The sequence below is a fragment of the Heteronotia binoei genome, chromosome 2, assembly GCF_032191835.1.
Source record: "Heteronotia binoei isolate CCM8104 ecotype False Entrance Well chromosome 2, APGP_CSIRO_Hbin_v1, whole genome shotgun sequence".
NCBI classification, from domain to species: Eukaryota; Metazoa; Chordata; class Lepidosauria; order Squamata; family Gekkonidae; genus Heteronotia; species Heteronotia binoei.
Window position 1 is genome coordinate 23654744 of NC_083224.1, and position 26395 is coordinate 23681138.

The following is a 26395-nucleotide window of genomic DNA, read 5'->3' on the forward strand; positions in this document are numbered from 1 at the left end:
GCCCAGACCTAATAAGTCCTCCCTCAAAAGCCAAAACAACCTCGAAAAGGCCCTGCCACTTCCCCCCTGCCTTTAACTGACTTAAACCAAAGCTTAAAAGCTGGTGAAAATGTTCTGGTTGCCTAGCAACTGCTACTGAGAGCATTTGTTTGTTAAAGTTATAGGTGCTATTTCATTGCTAAAAGCTACAGGTGATTGGAGGTTAACACCCCTATTATTTGTGCGCACACACAAACACACAATTTAGATTTCAGATCTTTTGGCAGACCTGGGTCACTTTTTCCAGTTTGTAGAAAGATCTGTCTTGTTCATGGTTCCAGTCTCCAGACTTGGCCATATTGAGAATTAGATGTATCCATAACTAGTGCTAATTTCTAACTTGCTAATTTCACTATTTACTAAATTTGGGTCCAAGGGGGTACAACTGTTCATACAAGAGGGAAATTTCTACCAGTTTCCACTCTTGCTGTATATAATGCCACTCTCAAAGGTTTCCCAGTTTACAAATCTGGACTTAATTTTTTTTAAAAATGTTTTTTTAGAAAGTCTCTATGACATGAACCTACCAAATTGGCTCAATCAGCCTCCCACAATATGCATGATTTAAAGGAAAAAATCTGAAGTTGAAGTCCCCACACTTTAAAAAATACAAATGGGGGGGGGGAGAGAAATAATAGCAGCAGATGTCTAATACACACACCAGAAGGGCTCCTGTTCATGTTCTCTCTCACTTTATTAATGGCTAAAAAAGATAAAGGTAGTCCCCTGTGCAAGCATCAGTCGTTTCTGACTCTGGGGTGAAGTTGCATCACGATGGCAGACTTTTTACAGGGTGGTTTGCCATTGCCTTCCCCAGTTATCTACACTTTACCCCCAGCAAGCTGGGTACTCATCAGAAGGCTGGAAGGCTGAGTCAGCCTTAAACCAGCTTCCTGAACCCAGCTTCTGCCAGGATCGAACTCAGTTTGTGAACAGATCTTGGAATGCAACACTGCAGCTTACCACTCTGAGCCACGGGGCTCCTCTATTAATGTCTACAGGAGCTTTTTAAAGGGGGACAGGAAGACCAAGGGAAAATATCGTAGTGAGAAGACATGTTCTCACCCAGTGAGACAAAGTCTACTCCTTGGTCATTTTAAAGGGGGAAATGTTTCCAAACTGTCTATATGTGAATATAGATTCCCACTAGACTAGCCTACAAAAGCAAACCTCTGATATAAGTTCTACAGCACAAATGTATTGCTTGATAAAGATTTCACTGTGCTCCAATTCAGCGGGAAGAGACTCTGCATGCATTTTGTTCGAGCTGGACTAAATCTGGAATCAGGATGAACAGCTATGTCAAAATGAACTGTCCCAACAACGTGTCAAATATTGAGTTATTCAGAAGAAGTTAAGCTTACTTCTCAGTAGCTCTGCTTACTGAAGCAGCACAAGTTGATTCAAAGTCATGTCATTTAAATTACAAAAATCTGTCACTGCCCTTGGATGCCAAAACAAAAAAAGTGAAGTATTTTATTGGGCTTTTTCATAACTGCTTCGAATCTGGACAAAGAAGCCCATTTCCCTGTCATTTTTCATCTGTGTGGTGCTCTACGTGAGCGTTTGCGCATGCAGGCTGAAAATGTTGCAAACTGCGATTACATTTTTATCTGGCCTTTCCATCATAGCATTCAAAATGGTGTACATTTTTTTTCCTTTTGGTTCTCCCACCACTATTATCCTCACAAACACTTTAAGGTTAAGTAGCTTAGAGAGACAGACAGACAGACACTAGCTACTGAGAAACTGGTAGCAGACAGAAGTGCAGTGGAAAATGATATAAAAGCCACTGTTGTGATGCTGGCATAATCCCACATTTTCTAAAATTTCAGCTAAATATGAGCTCTGCAACAATAAAACCATTAAAAAAATGTTAAACCAGAAAGTAACTCCGAAAAGCTTTCATGACCCCAGTGGAAATTCAAACACAGGTCTTTCCTGACCTATTCTAGCTACCATATTATGTCGGCTCTCAAACTGACCCCATCTCACACTCGAACACTTGTGACACAGATTTTCACCATCGTTCTCCAGCTTTGACATGTTTATTGTCTTTGCTGCTCCCCCTCCCCGTGAACCCATGCAGATGATAACCAGGGACTGAACTTGCTATTCTTTTCATATGTTAAAAAAAAAATCACTATTTTGCATGCTACCTTACTGTCCAATGCCTATATGTAGCACTGTTCACTGTACTCCATTTCACTGTCTGATGAAGTGTGGATGCACAAGAAAACTTACTCTGAACAAACATTTGTTGGTCTTAAAGGTGCCACTGGACTCTAACTTTGTTCAAACACACTAAGACATACATTTCAGGTGGACAGTTATGTCGGTCTGCAAGAGCTATACTCAAGTCCAGCAGTGCCTTAGAGACCAAGACTTGCAGTATACAAGCTTTCAAGAGACAAAGCTCCTTTCATTAGGAACCTGATAAAAAAAGCTTTGACACACAAATGCTTAATGCCTGGAAATCTTGGTACTGGGCTTGTACCTTACACTAAGACACAATATGTCACCAAAAAGCATCAGGCAAGCCTGATCAGAATGGGGCATCAGCTTACCAGTCCAATGCACTTTTTTAAGATACTCCAGACGCTGAAATCACTCCTAGTAAACATCGGTGCAGGTAATGCTGTTCTATAGAGAGAACAAATCAACAGGTTAATGCCACGGCTCATTCTTCTTTAAAAGCATTTGTCTGTAACAGTCATTTATTATCTTCTTCACTCATGCAGGCAAGAGGCTTCATGTCTTCACAAGGTCAGAAACGAATGCAAGACAAACTATTACAAAATTCCCAAGGCCTTTTCTGGGATTCCAACAGTGTGGCTCGTACCTGCGTAAGATTTCTGCATCATCATGAAGTTTTGACAGTTTTCCATCCAGTTTCCTACATGCATTTTTAAACTTGCGGGGAAGACTGGACTCTTTTCATATACATGCACTTTTTTCTGTACACACACCTACACTTACAATTAAGGTCCACTCAAAGCACCAAAACTGACTTCCAAGTAGTATGTAAGATGGCAGTACTAGTATTAATCACACAGAACAAAGCTGGGCAAGCTTATATGACTAAGCTGGAATAATATGCTCCCAGCTTGTCAAATGCTTTCTTCTACAAATCACTTCTCTTGCCTGATGTGACTGTAACACGGTACAGTTTCCAGCAGCGAGCTATTTTATATCCACAAATTCCCATTGCAAAATCTACTTTCATGTTCTGCTGTCTTTACTGCTTACAGTCAGGCTTTGAATTCAGCAGGAGCTCACAGGAGCACAGCTCCTGAACCTTTCTGATGGTTCCCCCTCTTCCTCCCCACCTACCTTGTCCATTGAATAGCAGGTGCAGCTGCATAACAATCCCTGGATCAGGAGAGAGGGCAGCCAGCCAGCCACCAGGAGCTTTGCCACACCCCCAGCAGCCCTCATTAACCCTTGGAGAAGCCCACACCACCCTTTCTCCACTTCTTATGTGATTTTGGGTGGTGAGCGGCTTGCTGGCCTTTTGACTGGGGCGGGGGGCAAGGAGTCCCCCAGGTGGCCCTCCTTTCTTGCGCTGGGTTGCTTTTAGCTGGTGTGGGAGAGGGGGTGGCATATGCTAATGAGCACCACCACCTATTTTTCTACAAAACGATCCCTGCTTACAATCAGGGTGCTTGAAACTTCCAAGGGTACAATGTTAATATCGTATATGTGTCTTAGTTCTCCATTATGGCCCACTGTTCCTTCCCCAATCTTTTTAGCCTGTCTGAACCCCAAACAACATAATGTGAGCTACAATTCCTTGGCTCATCATGCTAAACAACAACTCTGCATAACAGTTGTGACACCTTTTTTTGAACCAGAACTATGGCTACTGCAAAGGAGTTCAAATGGCCTTGAGAAATTAAATAACTTTTAAAAAAAAAGTGTATCTAATTTTCAACATGGCCTTACCTGTCGATACTTAAATCCAGAGACTGTGGCCATGGATGTTAAACCAGTTAAGTTTTTGGCCCTCCCTCTATTTTGGAACAAAATGGATTCCAGACCCTAACTGTGTATAGTTTGCCATCCAAAACTGACTTTTGCTGAGACTGCAACAAAGCAGCACAGTCACTATGTACATTCCATGGGGAACATCTAACCTAAACACTAGGAAAATACCTCTAAGTATTGACAGAACATGTTTGTTTGGGGGGGTGGGCAGCAAGTTGTCCAAAACTTGCCTAAAGCTTGTCCAAATGGATTTTCACAACAGAAGACCCTTTTACCAGATAACGTCAGTGATGTTTGACCCGACACAATACTATGGGATGAGGGAAAGGATGGATTGCTGGATTTTTTAAAATCATACTGTGTGTGATGGATCTAAAAGCTTTGGGAAAATCTATCAATTCAGCTCAAGAAGCCCGGAAACTGGGGTGTCAAGTGGAATATTAACTTTGCCAACTAAGCTAAGCATCTGCTGAGATGCCATGAGAACCTAGAGCATCCCTGACAAGTGTTCATCCAGCTGAGGCTTGAAAACTGCCAGCGATTCTATTGTTGTAAGGGACACAAACTTTCCCTTAAGAGTGCAGAACACGGGAGCAAGTTTTGTGACGGGAATTATCTCTGAGGAGATAAAACAGCTCAACCTTGAAAGCTGGACTGTGTTGGAGGGACGGTGGGTCAGTGGTAGAGCATCTGCTTCGGAAGCAGAAGGTCCCAGGTTCAATCCCTGGCATCTCCAAAAAAGGGTCCAGGCAAATAGGTGTGAAAAACCTCAGCTTGAGACCCTGGAGAGCCGCTGCCAGTCTGAGAAGACAATACTGACTTTGATGGACCCAGGAGGGTCTGATTCAGTAGAAGGCAGCTTCAGATGTTCAGATGGAGGCACATCAGGCACAAGAAGTGATTTGGTCTGGTTGTAGGAGAAAGCATTTGACAAGCTTGGGAGCATTTTATTCCAGCATAGTCATGTAATCTCGCCCCTGTCCAAGGAAAACCTAGCAAAGGCCTGGAGGAAAACCTAGCAAAGGCCTGGAGGTTCAAAAACAGATTTACTTTGGGGGCAGTTTTTCTTCTCAGGGCAGAAGCAGTTTTTCTGCTTTAGGGTCCTCATGCTTTGAGGCACCAGAGGCCTCCAAAGAAGAAGAGTGGGTTTTATACCTCACCCCTCACTACCCGAAGAAGTCTTGGAGTGGCTTACGATCACCTTCCCTTCCTCTCCCCACAACAGACACCCTGTGAGGCAGGTGAGGCTGAGAGAGTTCTGAGAGAACTGTGACTGGCCCAAGGTCACACAGCTGGCTTCATGTGGAGGAGGAGGTGGGGAATCAAATCTAATTCTCCAGATTGGAGTCCACCACTCTTAATCACTACAGCAAACTGGCCCTCAGAGGCCTATCCTCCCTGTCCTCCTCTTACTTCTCAGGAATTTGGGGGCTGAGAGCCTCACAAGCCTGTGGAAGTTCTGCCTCTTCAGCTTTCATGGATGCTCAGATCCTGCTATGGAACTGCATTCGCATGCTTCTTAGGAAACTGATCCATAACCAGAAGGCCAGAAGGGTGATTGTGGGGCAGTTAATGGTAGATATGCATTAAATTTGGTCTCATATTTGCAACTTCGTATTTCAAACGCATTTACAAAGTTTAGTGGTTTGTGGTTCATACTTCCACTATCTAGTGCTTCACCTCTTTTAGAACTGATTTTAAAATTGTACTTTATTTACTCATGTTTCAGCACTTCCTGTTTATCTGTTTATATTATTTTCTGTAACCATCTGCATCTAATAGTTTTGCATCCATGCCCTTTTCATATGTATTCATGGATCATGGATCTGATTCAGTTTGCAATTTGCTTTTGTGGTGCATTCTTCAGTAAAATGCCTTCCAGTAAACTGTTTAACTTCTATCAGATGGATAGCCATGTTAGCCTGAAGCAAAAAAAACAAAAACAAAGTTTGAATCCACTGGCGCCTATAAGACCAACAATGTTTAATTCTGGGTATAAATTTTTGTGTACGCTGTCTGAAGAAGTGTGTGTGCACACGAAAGCTTATGACCAGAATTGAACTCTGTAGGTCTTAAAGGCGCCACTGAACTCAAACTTTGTTCTGTTAATTTGTATCAGTGAAATTATGGAAGCTGTACCTTCCTACTAACAGTCATGCACCCACTGAGGTGACAGAAACCCATCGGAGAGGTCTCCTGCTTAAGGGGACCAAATTAGCAACGGACAGACAAGACAGATGTTTCTACAAACCCAGGGTTTGCTGAAAAATCTGAAATCTAAAACAAAAACATCTGAAAGAAGGAAGCAGGAAAACAAAAGAGATTACAGGGGTGTGCAGGGAAAGAAAACAGGAAATTGTGGGGGAGGGGAAAATCAGATGCCCACTGCAAGTCGTTGTGGGTACCCCGCTTGTACATGACTAACTGTAGCTGAGTTCAGGCTACTTCACAATGACACACAGTCCCCAAGTACAGTTGGGAAAGATGGACTTTAAGCTCTTCAGCTGCTGGGGTGGAAGGTTAATGAGTTTTGTTTCTATTTTTAAAGATGTTTTATACATTGTTTTCTGAATGACTTTAGACAGGGAATTGATATATGCTAAAAACAATGGTTTCTAGGTACAGGTCAACTTGGAAACACATCAACATCAACCTTCATTCCCTATTAGTATTCTAAAATCTCACTGTAGCAGCGATCACCTCTTTCTTCTCAGGAAATGGGAATCAAGTGCAGTAACTTCACTGCCTGGGTATCAAGCCAGTACTCTTCGGTGGCAGAATTCAAAATAAGACTGGGCCATTTCTGTAGGGTAGCCATTTCTGACTAGTAGTTTGATTTAAGTTATACCTTTCTATTAGGTCCTCCCTACCCCTAAGGTTTTCAAGCAACCATGAATTCGCTGATGAACTCTGTCCTAGAAAACAGTTTATATTTTTCCCAAATCCTGGAATAATAGCTCTCTAAGATTACATAGATTACCTGGCTCCAGAGATATCCTTGGCATACTACAGAACCCCACTGATCCACTGCTAATATACAGAGTGCCACAGTCTGGGGCTTCCTGCCTTCAAAGATATGACATTAATAACAGGCAAAGTTCATGCTTGCTGTATATGAGGGGCTGGATTTAGTCAAGTGTGTCAGATGTTCGTCACACGTCTAGCTGACAGCTACAACGGCTTCTACAGTTAACAAAAAATATTTAATGCTTAGCTTTTCTTTTGGTCAGCGTTGTGTGCCAACCATCCTCTTTATGGGTCTTGACAGACAACCAGGATATATCCTCTATAGAATTATACTGCACTCTATTTCAGCCATTTGATTAATTTTGCATGCTGCATACTAGAATGTCACATGTTTGAAAGTTTCTGCATGACGGAAGTTTCTGCATTGTGGTTTTCAAAACTTAATAAATAGTTTCTGAGGTAAAGTCAGTGTCTTGATTGTCTCTCTCTGTGAAATCTCTCTTGCCAGTCTCAATCCAGCCCACTGAACATTAGTGAGCATCCCAGACAATTTCCTGGACATTGGAATCCACCAACATCTTCTTTTAGTGGAGAAAAAAAATTCTTAGGAGAAATCTTAACAAATGGAGACACCATATTAAATCTGCACAGAGACCACTGTTCAGCCTGCACTCTGGAATACCTGTGTTTCTTGATGCCGTTCTCTTGCACCTGCCCATCTCCATTGTGTCTTCCAGTCCTATTCGTCTGATGGAGATCCGCATCACCTTTATGAGTTGCTTCTGAAAATTCCCCTGATGAATTGTCGGAATCGAAGCCTGCGTAAACAGACGTGCACGGTTAGCCTTCATGCTGCCTTAGGACTGTCGTTTTGGCACAAAAACAGTGTGATGACTTGGAAAGGCAGGGATTATAGTGCACCATCAGTTTGGAGTTTTAACAAGTAGTTTATATGAACCACGCACCATTCTTCAGAAGCCCAATGTTATTTTAGTAGGAAGTGTCACATCACCCAATTGATGTGAGTTAGGGAGATCAGTCGCTAGCACAATTAGGCGTGTGGGCCTGAAAGCAACCACTATCAATTATTCATGGTACCGCAATATGAAGGCGCATCCATTTCAGATATCTACAACTCAGCTACTTTGTAGATAGATCCAGGTGGGCAGCCGTGTTGGTCTGAAGCAGCAGAACAAAGTAGGAGTCAAGTTGCACCTTTAAGACCAACAAAGTTTTATTCAGAAAGTAAGCTTTAGAGCACGCTTTGAGCACACGAAAGCTTACGTTCTGAATAAAACTTCGTTGGTCTTAAAAGTGCGACTTGACTCCTACTTTGTGCTTCACTATTCCATTGTCCCCCTCCCCACCACCTCAGGCAATTGATTGTGGCAACATCTACAGCAGAAAGTTTTATAATTGTGTCCAAAGGGTGGAGGGGAAATCATTCAGAATACAGGAAACCTTGTTGGCTTTTGAGATGTGATTCGACTTGCTCTTCTACCGCAGATCAACATGGCTACCCACCCAAAACTCCCTGCAGGAAGGCACTACCTATCAGGCAGGGTGACACGGATGAAGGCACCCAAGCTGATGTGGGTCTTAAGGACAACATCAGCACCTTTAACTGAGCCCTGTACAAAGCTGCAACCAATGCAGCCGATATAACACCTGGAAGCAATGGCACTGAGGCTTCTGTTAAAGGGTCATTTTGCTCCAGGGGTATTGGCAACCCTAGACTTAAAGGGGGGGGGGGAGAATCGAAGCAGAGCACACCGAACTGCCAAACACAAACCAAGAGCTCTTGTCAAACTCCCCTTCCCCCAAATTTAAATACTGCATTTTATTTTCTTCCATCGGCCAGACATAACAAAGCTATAAATTAGCCATAATGGCATGCATAATTCATGCCCACATTTATTATTCTTTGGAAATAATACTATGGATAATAGGAAAAAGGCACAATTGCCTACAATCTTAAAAATGAGGTGCATTTTCCTTCTCAAAGGGCCTTTCTTGACTTGACGCACATAGAGACCGTGCTGAATTTCTTAGTACTCTCTAAAGAAAGAATCACTCTCCTTACCTGAAGCATTATTTGAGAGATATAAACTACATCATTCCAAAATGGAAGCACTCATTAACGAGCCCAGACAACCCTCCACCAACGACAGCAATAATGCTAGACTGAAGAACCAATTAAGTCCCCCCCACTCTTGTGAAAGCCTTATAGGGCCTAGTCCTTTGCAAATGCCATGCAGAGATGGTATTTGACATTTTAGCAATTTACTTGGAGAGAACCTGACAGCTTACACAAGTGTCCCCTCTGTAAAGACAGGTCCAAGTCGTTCTGCAGGTCTAAATTTACTGCCATCCACCTGGTTAAGGAGCCACAGTTGGCCAACGGTGTCACTTCACTGGCAGGCTGTATGGGCTGGCAGTCCACGGAAAAATGCCAGCTTATGCCAACTGATGCGGGAGGGGGTATGTACCTGGCAGAGCCTGAAATCCAGGCAGAACAAATGCCACATGGCAAGGCTCCTCGATAATGTGTTGCATGCCACTCAAAGGAAGCCAAGCAGCACAAAGATGCAAATTTCCAGCTCAGGAAAGCAAACCTTCACATATGTGCTGCCTGGTCTGAGGCCCCCTCCCCCCACACACACACACCCCTATCACCAAGCAAATGGTACAAAGCACTTCTATTCAGCAGGTTGTCAAAGGGAGGAATCTGAATGACTAAATTATGCATATATACAAATACGCAGTTGAAGAGATCGGACAGGCAGCCACAGAAATCTGGCAGAATAATACTGTAGTGCTCCTGAAGCACACCTTACCCAATTAACTCATCAAAGGCTCCTCATCAAAGGCTCCTTAGAAAGCTTGAGAGTCATGGAGTAAAAGGACAGGTCCTCTTGTGGATCAAAAACTGGCTGAGTAATAGGAAGCAGAGAGTGAGTATAAATGGGCAGTCTTCGCAGTGGAGGACAGTAAGCAGTGGGGTGCCGCAGGGCTCGGTACTGGGTCCCATGCTCTTTAACTTGTTCATAAATGATTTAGAGTTGGGAGTGAGCAGTGAAGTGGCCAAGTTTGCGGATGACACTAAATTGTTCAGGGTGGTGAGAACCAGAGAGGATTGTGAGGAACACCAAAGGGATCTGTTGAGGCTGGGTGAGTGGGCGTCAACGTGGCAGATGCGGTTCAATGTGGCCAAGTGCAAAGTAATGCACATTGGGGCCAAGAATCCCAGCTACAAATACAAGTTGATGGGGTGTGAACTGGAAGAAGCTGACCAAGAGAGAGATCTTGGGGTCGTGGTAGATAACTCACTGAAAATGTCAAGACAGTGTGCTTTTGCAATAAAAAAGGCCAACACCATGCTGGGAATTATTAGGAAGGGAATTGAAAACAAATCAGCCAGTATCATAATGCCCCTGTATAAATCGATGGTGCGTACTGTGGAGTACTGTGTGCAGTTCTGGTCGCCGCACCTCAAAAAGGATATTATAGCATTGGAGAAAGTCCAGAAAAGGGCAACTAGAATGATTAAAGGGCTGGAACACTTTCCCTATGAAGAAAGGTTGAAACGCTTGGGACTCTTTAGCTTGGAGAAACGTCGACTGCGGGGTGACAAGATAATGCATGGGATGGAGAAAGTAGAGAAAGAAGTACTTTTCTCCCTTTCTCACAATACAAGAACTCGTGGGGATTCGATGAAATTGCTGAGCAGACAGGTTAAAACGGATAAAAGGAAGTACTTCTTCACCCAAAGGGTGATTAACATGTGGAATTCACTGCCACAGGAGATGGTGGAGGCCACAAGCATAGCCACCTTCAAGAGAGGTTTAGATAAAAACATGGAGCAGAGGTCTATCTGTGGGTATTAGCCACAGTGTGTGTGTGTGTATAATTTTTTTTTTGCCACTGTGTGACACAGAGTGTTGGACCTCATGGGCCATTGGCCTGATCTAACATGGCTTCTCTTATGTTCTTATGTTCTTAACTAAAGCGGCATAGTTTATGCCACCAACGTAGTGCATGCTACCAGTTTATAATACTTTATTGTAAGATGTCTGAACATCAAAAATTATGAGTATCATATGAACATATGAAGCTGCCTTATACTGAATCAGACCCTTGGTCCATCAAAGTCAGTATTGTCTTCTCAGACTGGCAGCAGCTCTCCAGGGTCTCAAGCTGAGGCTTTTCACACCTATTTGCCTGGATCCTTTTTTGGAGATGCCGGGGGTTGAACCTGGGACCTTCTGCTTCCCAAGCAGATGCTCTACCACTGAGCCACCATCCCTCCTCATTTTGGACATGAGCTGAAATACCTATTTCCTTCTCCTTGTAACAACTGTATGTGTTAATCCAAAACTCCGGGCATTCTTTAAAACAAAGGAACATAAAAAGTTACAAGGATCATGTCAAGTGGGTTACTAGCAGCTCAACTGTGCTGGGAGGAAGATGTAACGGGCAAAAACGAATTTTTGCAGAAAACTCTAAAAACCCTGATAAAATACCAGAGAAGGAAAGGTGTCTGACTACTGAGATTATTTAAGATTTTCTCACTCACTGCTCATGCCTCCATCAAGGCTAGATGTTTGCAATCCAAGTAAACATTACTCATCCTAGAGAAGATCCCACTTAACTCTCATTACAGCTGAATTTAGGGAAGGGCTGTGGCTCAGTGAAAAAAACACCTCTTTTGACTACAGAAGGCCTTGACTGCAATCCCTGACATGGCCAGCTCAAAGGATTTTTTAAAAAGCAGATGATGCAGAAGTCCTCTATTTAAAACTCTGGAAAGTTGCTGTCACTAGTAATAGCTGACAGTGCTGATCTTGACAGGTCTCAATCTCAGTTAAAGGCCATTCCACACAACACACTTTACAAAACCCACACCTGCCCCCAAGTGTACCACGGACAAAGCCAAACCTAGCTGTCTGATGAGAGTTATGTGTTCACAAGCATCCCCTTCATGCTCACCCTTATACATTTAGACATATTGTAATATTAGAAGCAGCCTAAGTTTTAAAAACCACTCCCACAAATGTCTTTTTGCTGGATCCCCAGAGAAGGTTAACTATAAACTTGAGGGAAATGTAAATAATTAACTGCTTCTCAATGCAACGGCGCTCAGCACTGGCTTGGAAGGTATTACGATTGCACTGCAGATAGACAGACCAACAGGCGCAAATGCGGAGGTTACCCGCGTATGTCGCGGGAAAGCCGGCACTAGCCTTGATCAAACTGCTGTAAAAAGCAATGGTTCGGATCAGAAGTCAATAGCTGTGCATTACAGTACACTGAAAACTACCAGCCTGTCTTTTTTTTCCCCTTCACACACGCAGACATCTTTCAAAAAAGTGAATCAACAGCCCGACAATGTCACCTTACACAGATGTGTAGGCAAATGCCCTGCCTTTTCACAAAACACTTGAGTGTATGCAATTACTCTAAAAATAAAACCTCAACTACTGAAAATAATCAACCCTGAAAGTCAGCAGGGAGTTCCATTTACTCTCCAATTACTTGCGTATGTGTTGTGGGGAGAGAATGTCAAACCAAATCAAATCTTTTCCCCCTAAATGCAGGAAGGGGCAGAGGTTTATTTGAAGGAGAAACAAACAGCGATTGGGGGCCATTATGCTGCCGTAAATAAATGATCTGAACTTTTACTATAACTGGGTTCACCGGCCAAGAACAGGAGCCACCTAATTACAAGGGGGAGAGACTGTGGCTCAATCGTAGAGTGTATGCTTGACATGTAGAATGTCCCAGTTAAAAGGATCAGGTAACCAGGTGGTGTGAAAGACCGTGACCTGAAACCCTGGAGAGCTGCTGGCAGTCTGCGTAGACAATACTGACTTTAATGGACCACTGGTCTGATTCAACAAAAGAGAGCTTCATGGGATCAGTGTTTTCAGCATATGTTTAGGGACTGCTCTGCAAAAGGATCTCTAACTTGAAACAGCCAGTAGCCAGACTTTCCGGGCCACTTAAGTAGGATCCCGTACAAAAGATGGCAGGGCGCTATTGGTCATTAACAGTCATGGGTAATTCGTTTAGCCAATGGATCATGAATTTTATGTGTATTAATAACTAGGGTTTTATCTGTTTTATCTGTTTTATCTGTTTTAAATATGGATCCCTTTATATGTGTAAATATGGATCCCTTTATATGTGTAATTTTGATGGATCTACTATTGGAAGCCGCCCTGAGCCACTTGTGGGAAGGGCGGGATATAAATCTTACATAAATAAATAAATAAATAAATAAATAAAATTATTGTGCGATGCCTCCAATGCAGAAACAAAAACTCCAACAGTTGCTAGATTGTAATGATTTATTTGTATAAACATAGATTGCATTCTCCAGAAGGGAAGAAGATGATGATATTGGATTTATATTCCACCCTATACTTTGAATCTCAGAACGGTCACAATCTCCTTTACCTTTGTCCCGCAAAACAGATACCCTGTGAGGAAGGTGGGGCTGAGAGACCTCTGACAGAAGCTGCCCTTTCAAGGACAACTCCTATGAGAGCGATGGCTGACCCAAGTCTATTCTAGCAGCTGCAAGTGGAGGAGTGGGGAATCAAACCTGGTTCTCCCAGATAACAGTCCACGCTCTTAACCACTACACCAAACTAGCAAGTAGTAGTTTTCTTGATCTTTTTAGTTTACACTGGGGGGCGAGATTTCATTCTACAAAGTCTCATCAAATGGGTGGTTTTCAAAGCACCCATCTGGCTCTCCGCAAACTAACTGCACACATGTTGAAGAGGAGGCAGCCAACAGGGCTCATGGATCACACACTCTTCTCCCTGCCCCCACACAGCTCTGGAGTTCCAGACTTGCTCAAAGTTCTCTAGAACCTAATGAGTGGTACTCATTGGGAGCGTTTGCATAGTTCCCTCCGAATCACAATGTGTGACTAGGTAGACTTAAACCCTAACTTTGATGGTGGGGCTGAGAGAGTTTTGAAAGTACTGTGTCTGACTCAAGGTCACCCAGTTGGCTTTTAAGTGGAAGAGTAAGGAATCAAACCCAGTTCTCCAGATTAGAGTCCACCGCTCTTAACCACTACACCATGCTGGGTCTCGGAAGGAAAAGGAACATTTCCAAAGGAAATGTAAGTTTCCAAAGAGCAGTTTGTTTTTTTGGTAATCTGCGCAAGTAGTTTTCTAACAAGACACCAATTTGTCTTTAAAAAACAACAATTTAATCCCATCCTTTCATTTAGGAGCTTTGAGCAATATAGATGGTTCTTCCTTCCATCATTTTATTCTCCCAATAACTCAGGACCAAGGTTATCCACAGAGTTTCAAGGTGAGTAGGAATATGAGACTAGGCCTTCCCAGGGTCTAGCCAGCACTCTACCCACACCGCACTAGCTTTTAAAGGGCAAATAAGTGCATCAGTACTTATAACGCGGCTCGTTATCGCACAACAGTAAAACATAATGCGACTCCAGGTAAGGTCAGATGTTTATCTGAAAAAGAAATGCTGAATGGGAGCCATTATCCTGCTGGGGAGAAATGATCCAGACCATTATTGCAAATGGGAAAACCGGACCCTGCCTCTCTCTGAGATTAGAAACCACCTATTGACAAATATTACCCAGCAATTAAGAACCGGGAGCCCGCTACTGACAATCTCAAGACTAAAAATGGGGCAAATGTCAAGTAACAGTGGAGTTTTAAAAAATTATTTCTATAGCCTCACTGTTCCAGAACCCAAACTTGGCTGACATTTACAACAGCGTGAGATTAAAGCGCCAACATCACAATGTGCCTCTGATATCATTTTCCAGCACACTTCTGTCTCTGGCCCATTTCTCGGTAGCTCATACACACAAGATTTGCACAACATACTCAACACATATGAAAATCTATTACCTTTACACAGGATTGACAGGTGAGCTGGCTGGCTGCATGTTTAACAGGTTGAGAGCTGACCAGTCATAGAAAATGCGGATGGGGGACACCTGCTAAACTTATCCTGTGTATATTTAAACAAGGACATTACTAACTCTACCTAGAGATATTAAGACGGGGGAGGGGGATGGGACAAGAGCATTTTCCGGTCTTCTTCCCACCCACGGCTTTTGGGGGAGCACTGAAAAAAACTCCAAATAAATATTTTCTCTTTTTTTTATTAAGAAGAGAAGGAAAAGAGTTGGCTTTAAACCCCACTCTTCACTACCCAAAGGAGTCTCAGAGTGGCTTACAATCACCTTCCTTTCCCCACAACAGACACCCTGTGAGGTGGGTGTGGCTGAGTCCATACCAAACTGGCTTTAAGGAAAATGTAACAAAATGTTTAATCCTTTGAAGCGTATAACTTGAAGATGTTAATGGACAACAACAATTCCTGCATAAGGTGACAGCCGTATGAGCAGTACGAGGGGGGGAGGGACAGCAACAATTTCTGTGCATGCTGCAGATGCACACAGTATTTTCAAGGATATATTTTAGTCTGTGTATATTTTTTTAGCATGCATAATATTTACATATACTCTACAGAGTTCAGAGTTAATTGCTATAAAGTTTGTTGTGCAAATATGCTGCTAGTTGCTCTGTGCTTATAAAACACTTTTGCTGTCCAAATAATATACTCCTCTGTTTACAGCAAAACTCTCAGATGGTCAAAACTAAGATATACGCTGTACAGTATCGCAGGATGCCAGTTTGTGGTACATGAACATATTCTAATATTAGGCACATCTGTAACTTTGCTGGCAGAAAACTATGCAGTCCAGACAGTTTAGGGTTGATACGTACTGCATAAGTTTCTACTTTTTTAATCCATTCCAAAATCATTTGCCCCCCTTGCCAACTGCACTTATTTTCCAACACAGTAACAAAAAAGTATTCACCACAGACAACCAAAGTGAAATGCATGTTAAATATGCCTTAAATTTGCACTGATACCAAGTATAAGACAAAGAACATTGTTATAATTTACTTCACTTACACCCTGCCGTTCTCCCCAACGGGGACTCAAAGTGGCTTATATAATTCTCCTCTCCTTCATTTTATCCTCCCAGCCACCCTGTAAGGTAAGTTAAGGCGAAAGTGAGTGACTGGTCCAAGGTCACCCAGCAAGCTTCCACTGCAGAGTAGGAATTCAAACTGAACCCCACAGGAAACAAAGGTATAAAATTTGTCCAGAGTGAAGTAACTTCTTCATTCCCCATAGCGAGGGTTACCAGATGTTCTCTTTTTAGAGGACATGTTCTCTTTTTTCAGTGTCCATCCTCTTTTGGGCTCTTTGTGAAAAATGGATGATAATGTCCTCTTTTAGGGTTGGAAGGTTAGGAATATTCCTAGTTAGTAGCAATTATCACAGCTTAAATAGTTGGGGTATTAAAAATGAAATTTGTCATAGTGATCACTTTGAAGTAGTCAGTCAAAAAATATGTCCTTTTCCCCCTTTCCTTTTCAATACGGTAACCCTACCTAAGCATTCATAAAAGATAAGATAAAAAACTGGAGAGCAGTGAACCACATTGTTACATGGGTGCAATGATGAATACACGTCTCCTTCTTATGTGCTCTTTTGGACTCATACCTCAAAATCTTTGAAGTCTTTGTATACATGAAGTGATAGTGTTAAGAAGTTATAGCAAATGAAATTAAGGAAGCAATTCTAATCCATTTGAGTGACTGACTATAGAAGTTAAATAAAAAGGTTGAAAAAGAGACATCCAGGAAGGATTCTGGCAAAATAATAACAACAACGATAACACATAATAATACATTCATGGTAAGAACAGCAAGATCATTCAGTCCAAATGAATACTTTGAAGTCACTTGGGGCATTTATTAAGCCCGCCCTGCGTGTGTGGTTCCCAGTGTGGAGAAGTAGATGGGTTTTAAGGGATATAAGAGGTAAAGATGCAAGCACCAGTCGTTTCTGACTCTGGGGTGACATCACATCATAACATTTTCATGGCAGACTTTTTATGGGGTGGTTTGCAATTGCCTTCCCCAGTCATCTACACTTTCCCCCCAACAAGCTAGGTACTCATTTTACCGACCTCGAAAGGATGGAAGGCTGAGTCAGCCTTGAACCTGCTACCTGAACCCAGTTTCCACTGGGATCAGTCGTGAGCAGAGAGTTTGACTGCAGTACTGCGGCTTTACCACTCTGTGCCACAGGGCTCTAAGGGATATAGGGGAAGGGAAAATGGACTGGAATCATTGGGGTGTGTTTTCAGGGGGTGTCAACATGAATGGGGAGGTGCAACAGCACCTTTGCCACATTCGAGGCTAAGGCAGACATGTTGGAGAGGAGTCCTTTGGGAGAAGAGAAGTAATAAGAGGAGAGGAGAGGAGAGGAGAGGAGAGGAGAGGAGAGGAGAGGAGAGGAGAGGAGAGGAGAGGAGAGGAGAGGAGAGGAGAGGAGAGGAGAGGAGAGGAGAGGAGAGGAGAGGAGAGGAGAGGAGAGGAGAGGAGAGGAGAGGAGAGGAGAGGAGAGGAGAGGAGAGGAGAGGAGAGGAGAGGAGAGGAGAGGAGAGGAGAGGAGAGGAGAGGAGAGGAGAGGAGAGGAGAGGAGAGGAGAGGAGAGGAAAGGAAAGGAAAGGAAAGGAAAGGAAAGGAAAGGAAAGGAAAGGAAAGGAAAGGAAAGGAAAGGAAAGGAAAGGAAAGGAAAGGAAAGGAAAAAACCTGGAGGGCGGTTGGAGGCCAGAAATTCCTTGCTGGGAAAAAGGCAAAGAACAGGGAAGAAGTGGGAGAGACAGCATGCACAGACTAAGAAGGAGGATTCTTGGAGCCAGAAATTGGTTCCCATTGCTAGTCCAAGAGCTGGTTTATTTAACTTTTAGATTTGGTACCCTGTGACATGTGGAGGTCCATAAATTACTTCACCAGGAACAGCTCTATCTTTGCTCCTCTGGAAGATGGCTTTGATTGTCCAACCTGATGGTTAGGTATTGTTTTGAAAATATTATAAGTATGCAGGAACGCTTGCTTCTTGCCCCACAAGTTCTGCTCACGCTCACACACTCCAGTTTTAGGGTGATCCCCTGGAGTCCCAAGACAAGCCCTACGAAGGTGGTCTCAGTTTCTTGGGAGAACCTGATGGCATTTAATTTTGTTGCCTCCAGGGCTCAATGAAAGATCATTTGGCCCTGTTAAAATGGAGTCTCCATATACATATACTAAACCCATTTTCACTATATTTTAATGTATTCCTTTTTTTTCTAATGGCAAACTAGAATGATGTTTATAATGTATGTTACATGTCAAAAGTAAATTAGGTGGACAGGATCTCCACTAGGAAAAACATTTGTCCTTGTTTAACCCAGACTTGTAAGCAATAGAGCAATTAACAGGCAGCTTTTATTACCTCCTATTGGTTTCCTATGCAAATGCTATCCAGACCAAATGCTCTTTCAATTCGTTAATTTCACTATTTTGCCATTGGAGTCTAACTTTGTACTACTTTGCACTCTTAACCACTGCCCACCAGCTATATGTAGCTCTGCTCACTGTTCCTCATTCAATTGTCCGAAGAAGTATGTATACATACAAAAGTCTACATTTTGAATAAAACTTTGTTGGTCTTAAAAAGGTGCTGCTACGGGACTCCTACTTTTCCCTTTCAGCCTTGTAAGATCCTGAGCCTGTAAAGGGTTCTGGGGCAACAGAGTGCTAGAAACCTGGGTCCAAAACCTCACTAAAACAAAGCCAGTGGATGATCTTCCACCAGGAACACTCTATCAGCCTGGCACACCTCACAGGGTTGTTGCAAGAATCCTGAACTCTTTGGAGGAAGATTAGGACATTTTTCAAAAAAAAAAAAATTAAACACAAGTAGGAATTAACATGGTAATCTACAGGGAGTGTCTCAATAGCAAAGCACATATTTTACATGCAGAAGGTTCCGCTTCTAATCCCTTCCATCTTCACTTAAAAATATCTCAGACATAATGTGCTGGAGAAATGATCTGTTTATCTCTGTAGATATCTCTGTGCCTGAGACGATGGAGAAAGGTTGCTATGTATTTTTTAAAAAATCACACCCTGCAACTCTCATCCCAGTAAGCTCTTGAGGCAGCTTCCAAAGGTAGCTGTAAAATCACATAAGAAGACTACATGCAATGAAGCAGTGTCAAAGGACACCAACATTAAAAATCAAACTACAAAAAATTAAAAACAGCAAATGATGTAAAACCAGTGGAATCAAACTGAATAGTAATTTTAAAAATCAACAAAAACCTGGGTGGAAAACAAACTGAACAGATTCTACAATAGTAAGAGCCAGTTTGGTGTAGTGGTTAAGTGCACGGACACTTAGCTGGGAGAACTGGGTTTGATTCCCCACTCCTCCACTTGCAGCTGCTGAAATGGCCTTGGGTCAGCCATGGCTCTCACCGAGCTATCCTTGAAAGGGCAGCTGCTGTGAGAGCTCTCTCAGCCCCACCTACCTCACAGGGTGTCTGTTGTGGGGTGGGGCGGGAGAGAAGGTAAAAGGAGATTGTGACCGCTCTGAGATTCAAAGCATAGGGCAGGATATAAATCCAATATCATCATCTTCTTCAGTGTTGCAAATGAGGTCACTCCACAGTGCCCCCTGTGTTTGCACCCCACAAAAGACCATCCAACTCAGCGCTCCGACCCCTCCAAAAGCATGGATAAAATAATGCCATTTCATGTCAAAATCAGGGCCCCTGGATTAGTGGGAGTTTCCCTGGGTACTCCCATACAACACTCCCATATAAGAAAAGCCTGCTTGCTGGAATGGTCCAAAGAGCAAACTGATGAAAGATCTCTTTTGCCCTTCTGTCTCTCCCATAAACCCAGGAGTAACTGACGTCAGTTTGCTGGATAATAGCCCAAGGCTACAAAACCCTCTTCACTCTATAGCCTACCATGGTAATTGAATCCCAAGCCAAGGGGAAATATTGTCATACCACTACTAAGCGATTGCTGGACCTGGCCAAGCCATTCTACCATTCTGGTAACACAATCACTCCACCTTAGTGTTCTGCTGTGCCCATTTTCTGGCCCAACATGCCCTTATCTGGACTTCCACTTAAGATGTCCACCCTCCCGTGCCTCATCCTCCCAAGACTATAACACCTTAAGGCCCTCCAGCTTTCTTGTTGGTTCAGCTTCCAGACCCTCTTCCACTAAGACACAGGATTCCTGCCCCCTCCCTCCAATTTTGTAGATTCTGCACCCAAGCCTCCTTTCCCCAATTTTGAGGCTGGCTTACTTCAGGGATGGCCAAACTTGCTTAACATAAGAGCCACACAGAATAAGCATCAGATGTTTGAGAGCCTCAAGACATGAATGACAAATATTTGAGAGCTGCAACAAGGAAGGAAGGAAGGAAGGAAGGAAGGAAGGAAGGAAGGAAGGAAGGAAGGAAGGAAGGAAGGAAGGAAGGAAGGAAGGAAGGAAGGAAGGAAGGAAGGAAGGAAGGAAGGAAGGAAGGGAGGGAGGGAGGGAGGGAGGGAGGGAGGGAGATGGGAAAGGAGGAGGGAGGAAGTTGGGGAGGGAGGTAGAAATGGAAAGAAAGCAGCTTTAAATGCATTCTCCAAGTCTCTGCCTGGCTTAGCTTGGAGAAGTGATTTAAAAAGGTAAATGCCTTCTTCAAGCCAGTTGATGGGGCAGTGGGGGCTTTGAGAGTCACACAATATGTGTGAAAGAGCCAAGTGTGACTCCCAAGCCGCAGTTTGCCCACCCCTGGCTTACTTCGAGAATTTTGCCCTCCCTGAATTTGGATCCTCAGCTTCAAAGCTGGCATTTGTTCAGATCTTCCCTTCCTGCTGGACCAGCTTTTCTTTCCCTTGCACACAGACCTCAACTCCAGGGTAAGTCAATGCTTTTCCTTTTACATCCCTATGGCTGGCAGAGGAAGCTCTACTGTCAAGGGTAAAGAGATGCTGGTGGGGGGGGGTGCACATTTAGAAGGAGGCAGTGAGCAGATGGAGGGGAGGGCAGAGATGATAGCAGCAGATGCTGAGGAGGCTGCCTGTGGCTGGGAGAGCAGAGAAACAGCTGGGATCAGTGACGCAGCTGCAGGCTGTGGGACCGGAGAGAGCTACAACAGGAAAAGCCTTAGGAAAGGCAAGAGAAGACTGCACTAGACACCAAAGGTGACACAGTCCACCCAGAGAAGGCAAGGCAAGCAGGCACAAGTGGCTTTGGGGACTGAGATCTAAGAGAAGGCATGGTAAGGAGGCCTAAGAGAGTAGCACAATGGGAAGGTCAAAGAGGACACCCTGGGGAATGAAGCCCAGGTTGAAAGAGCCTGAGGCTCCATGTTAGATTCTCTATTGACCCCAATTAGGCAACAATCCAGGGCAGTTCTGGTCACTGTATATCAAAAAGGACATCGCAGAGCTGGAAAAAGGACAAAAGAAGGCCGCAAGGATGATTAGGAAGGAAATGGCAAACCACTCCAGTATCCTTGCTAAGAAAACCCCATGAACAGAAACAAAAGGATAAACGATATGGCGCTGGAAGATAAGCCCCTCAGGTCAGAAGGTGCCCAATATGCTACTGGGGAAGAGCGTTCAAGTAACCACAGAAAGAGTGAAGCGGCTGGGCCAAAGTCGAAAGGATGCTCAGCTGTGGATGTGTCTGATGGTGAAAGAACAGTCCGATGCCGCAAAGAACAATACTGCATCGGAATGTGGAATGTAAGATCTATGAATCAAGGTAAGCTAGATGTGGTCAAAAAAAGAGATGGCAAGACTGAACATCGATATCTTGGGAATCAGTGAACTAAAATGGACAGGAATGGGTGAATTTAACTCAGAGGATCACTACATCTATTATTGTGGCCAAGAGTCCCATAGAATAAATGGTGTGACCTTTATAGTTAACAAGAGAGTGAGGAAGGCAGTAATGGGATACAATCTCAAAAATGACAGAATGATCTCGGTCCGTATCCAAGGCAAACCATTCAATATCACAGTAATCCAAGTCTATGCCCCAACCACTGATGCAGAAGAGGCTGAAGTGGACAAGTTCTATGAAGATCTACAACACCTTCTAGAATTAACACCAAAAAAAGTTGTCCTCCTCATCATAGGGGACTGGAATGCCAAAGTAGGAAGTCAAAAGGTGACCAGAACAACTGACAAGTTTGGCCTTGGAGAACAAAATGAAGCTGGGCAAAGGCTAATAGAGTTTTGTCAAGAGAACAAGCTGGTCATAGCGCACACCCTCTTCCAACAACCTAAAAGGCGACTCTACACGTGGACATAATAATAATAATAATACTTTTTATTTGTATCCCGCCCTCCCCGCAAGCAGGCTCAGGGCGGCTCACAACACGTAAATGCAGTGTACAATAAAACCATATACAATAATTACAATTTCAGTTATAAAATCATCCTTAAAATCATTAAAATTACATTAAGATTAAGATTATGGTGCTATAGTTAAGATCTTCCATAAAATCCAGTGACTAAAACATAAAATATATCCAGCAGGACTTTCTTGGCTCAGTATTAAGTGAAGGCTATTTTAAAGAAGTGGGTCTTACAGGCCCTGCGAAATTGATCTAAACATTGCAGGGCCCGTACCTCCTCCGGAAGTTGGTTCCACAGCAGGGGAGCCGCTATGGAGAAGGCCCGATCCCGGGTGGACTTCAATCTGGCCTCCCTTGGCCCAGGGATATTCAGCTGGTTCTTTCCAGCTGACCTCAGCGCTCTCTGGGGTTCATACGGGGAAAGACGGTCCCTCAAGTAGACAGGTCTTCGGCCATATAGGGCTTTAAAGGTAATAACCAGCACCTTGTAAGGAACTCGGTACACCACCGGCAGCCAGTGCAGTCCACGCAGCCCCGGCTGTATGTGCTCCCATCTTGGGAGCCCCAACAACAGCCTAGCCGCTGCGTTCTGCACCAGCTGCAGCCGCCGAGTTCGGCACATCACCTGATGGGCAACACAGAAATCAGAATGATTATATACTCTGCTGTCAAAGATGGAGGTCTTTACAGTCAGCAAAAACAAGACCTGGAGCTGATTGCAGCTCAGATCATGAGCTACTCATCGCAAAATTCAGGCTTAAACTGAAGAAAACTGGGGAAGCCATTAGGCATTCAGGTTTGACCTTGATCACATCCCTTATGAATATACAGTGGAGGTGAAGAATAGGTTTAAGTAACTAGAATTGATAAACAGAGTGCCTGAAGAACTATGGATGGAGGTTCGTGACACTGTACAGAAGGCAGCAATCAGCACCATCCCAAAGAAAAAGAAATGCAAGAAAGCAAAGTGGCTGTCTGATGAGGCTTTACAAATAGCTGAGGAAAGAAGGAAAGCAAAAGGCAAAGGTGAAAAGGAAAGATTCACCCAACTGAATACAGATTTCAAGAGAACAGCAAGGAGAGATAAGGAGGCCTTCCTGAAGGAACATTGCAAAGCAATAGAAGAAAATAACAGAATGGGAAGGACAAGAGATCTATTTAAGAAAATTGAAGAAATCAAGGGAACGTTTCATGCAAAGATGGCAATGATAAAAGGACAAAACGGTAGGGACCTAACAGAAGCAGAAGAGATCAGGAAGAGGTGGCAAGAATACACAGAAGAATTACACAAGAAGGATCTCAACGACAGTGAAATTTATGTCCTTGAGTCAGACATCCTGGAGTGTGAAGTCAAATGGGCTTCAGAAATAATAACAACAAAGCAAGCGGAGATAATGGTATCCCAGTTGAGCTATTCAAAGTCCTAAAAGATGATGCTGTTAAAGTGATGCACACATTATGTCAACAAATTTGGAAAATACAACAGTGGCCACAGGATTGGAAAAGATCAGTTTATATTCCAATCTCAAAGAAGGGTAATGCAAAGGAATGTTCAAACTATCGCACCATTGCACTCATTTCACATGCCAGCAAGGTCATGTTAAAGATCCTACAAGCTAGGCTTCAGCAGTATGTAGATCAGGAACTACCAGAAGTTCAAGCTGGGTTTCGGAGAGGTAGAGGAACTAGAGATCAAATTGCCAACATTCGATGGATTAAGGAGAAAGCACGGGAGTATCAGAAAAACGTCTATTTCTGCTTCATTGACTATGTTAAAGCCTTTGATTGTGTGGATCACAACAAACTGTAGCAAGTCCTTAAAGAGATGGGAGTACCAGACCACCTCACATGTCTCCTGAGAAACCTGTATTAGGGTCAAGAAGGTACTGTCAGAACGGGATATGGAACAACTGATTGGTTTAGAATAGGAAAAGGAGTTCCACAAGGATGTATATTGTCACCCTGCTTATTTAATTTATATGCAGAGTACATCATGTGGGATGCTGGCCTGGATGAAGCACAAGCCGGAATAAAGATTGCCAGGAAAAACATCAACAACCTCAGATATGCAAATGACACTACTCTAACGGCAGAAAGTGAGGAGGACCTAAAGAACCTCTTGTTGAGGGAGAAAGAGGAGAGCACAAAAGTAGGCTTGAAACTCAACATCAAAAAAACTAAGATCATGGCATCTGGCCCCATCACACGTTGGCAAATAAAAGGGGAAGACATGGAAGTAGTGACAGACTTCACATTTCTGGGATCCAAGATCACTGCAGATGGTGACTGTAGCCATGAAATTAAAAGACATTTGCTCCTTGTGAGGACAGCGAACCTGGGCAGTATAATAATAAAAAGTAGAGGCATCACCCTGACAACAAAAGTCCGTATAGTCAAAGTGATGGTATTCCCAGTAGTAATGTATGGCTGTGAGAGCTAGACCATAAGGAAGGCCGAGCGCAGAAGAATAGATGCTTTGAGATGTGGTGCTGGAGAAGACTCTTGGACTACAAGACGATACAATCAGTCAGTCCTAAGGGAAATCAACCCAGACCGTTCCCTGGAAAGTCAGATGCTGAAGCTCAAATACTTTGGCCACCAAATGAGAAGGGAGCACTCCCTGGAAAAGATCCTGATGCTAGGAAAAGAAGAAGAAGAAGAAGAAGATATTGGATTTATATCCCGCCCTCCACTCCAAAGAGTCTCAGAGCGGCTCACAATCTCCTTTACCTTCCTCCCCCACAACAGACACCCTGTGAGGTGGGTGGGGCTGGAGAGGGCTCCCACAGCAGCTGCCCTTTCAAGGACAACCTCTGCCAGAGCTATGGCTGACCCAAGGCCATTCCAGCAGCTGCAAGTGGAGGAGTGGGGAATCAAACCCGGATCTCCCAGATAAGAGTCCGCACACAGAAGGCAAAAGAAGAAGGGGACTGCAAAAGATTAGATGGCTGGCCAGTGTGACTAATGTAACAAACACGAATTTGAGCAGACTTCGGAGGATGGTGGAAGACAGGAGGGCCTGGCGTGACTTTGTCCATGGGGTTGCAAAGAGTGGGACTCGACTGTGACTGAACAACAACAACAAAGCACCTTTCCTAGGAGGAAAGGCTGAAGAGTCTGGGACTTTTCAGTTTAGAAAAGAGATTACTAAGGAAGGGCATGACAAAGGTTTATAAAATTATGGATGGGGTGTTGACAAAGGGCAATTTTTCTCCCTTTCCCAAAATACTAGAACTCAAGGGCATCCAATGAAGCTGATGGGCGGTAAATTCAGGACAGAAAAAAGGAAATACATCCTTAATTAAAATGTGAAATTCGCTGCTGGAGGATGTAGTAATGGCAATGGGAAGACAGCTTTAAAAGAGGATTACTTATCAAGGGTGTCAAACATATCGCCCACGGACTGGATCTGCCTTCTGCAGGGCTCCAATCAGGCCCGCAAGCAGACCTCCAATCAGGTCTGCTGCTTCCTACTTCCTGTTCCTCCTTCCTGTTTCCAGGCTCTCTTTCCTTGGAGATTTTTAAACAGAGGCTATATGGCCTTCTGACAGCAATGAAGATCCTGTGAATTTAGGGGGAGGCATTTGTGAGTTTCCTGCATTATGCAGGGGGTTGGACTAGATGACCCTGGAGGTCCCTTCCAACACTATAATTCTATATCAAGTCAAATCTCTCCTATTTCCTGCTTCAGAGGACAGAAAGAAAGCTGAGCCTCCCTTCTCTTGGTTGGCTGAGAGCTCCTCCCCCTCCAGGAGAGAAAGAGACCCATAGCACTTTCAAGAAGATCAACAACATTTTATTCCAGGTATAAGCTTTTGTGTGCCTAAGGGGGGGGGGGGCGGGAAGGAGCGAAAGAAAGCTGGAAGGGGGAGAGAGGGAGAAGGGGTCCCATGGCACTTGAAGAGATCCCGCTTTGCAATTCTAACAGATGGGAGGGGGGAAAGAAACCTAAGAGCACAGCTTGCGTTCTTTATTAGCAGAAGGAAGCAAGAGTCCAGCAGCCCCCTAACGACTAACAAAATTTGCGGCAGGACATGAGCTTTAATGAGTCTCTGCTCACTTCAGATACAGCTAGAATGTGAGTCCATCTGTCTTTATAATTTGGAGAGTGAAGTAATTTCAG

At 43.7% G+C, this 26395-nt stretch overlaps 1 protein-coding gene and 1 non-coding gene across 4 annotated transcripts in view; one reads left to right on the plus strand and one right to left on the minus strand.

The window, feature by feature from the left end:
- OSBPL2 (oxysterol binding protein like 2) overlaps positions 1–26395 on the minus strand; it is a 124642-nt gene that overhangs the window by 41852 nt on the left and 56395 nt on the right. For all 3 annotated transcript variants that reach the window (XM_060230685.1, XM_060230684.1, XM_060230683.1), the window contains 2 exons: positions 7676–7811; positions 2607–2682 (listed from right to left, as the gene is read on the minus strand). In XM_060230685.1, the coding sequence (XP_060086668.1) occupies positions 2607–2682; positions 7676–7811 (212 nt within the window). The remainder of the gene's footprint in view (positions 1–2606; positions 2683–7675; positions 7812–26395) is intronic.
- On the plus strand, positions 4696–4762 carry TRNAP-CGG (transfer RNA proline (anticodon CGG)). The gene has a single exon. It is a non-coding gene; the product is annotated as a tRNA-Pro (tRNA).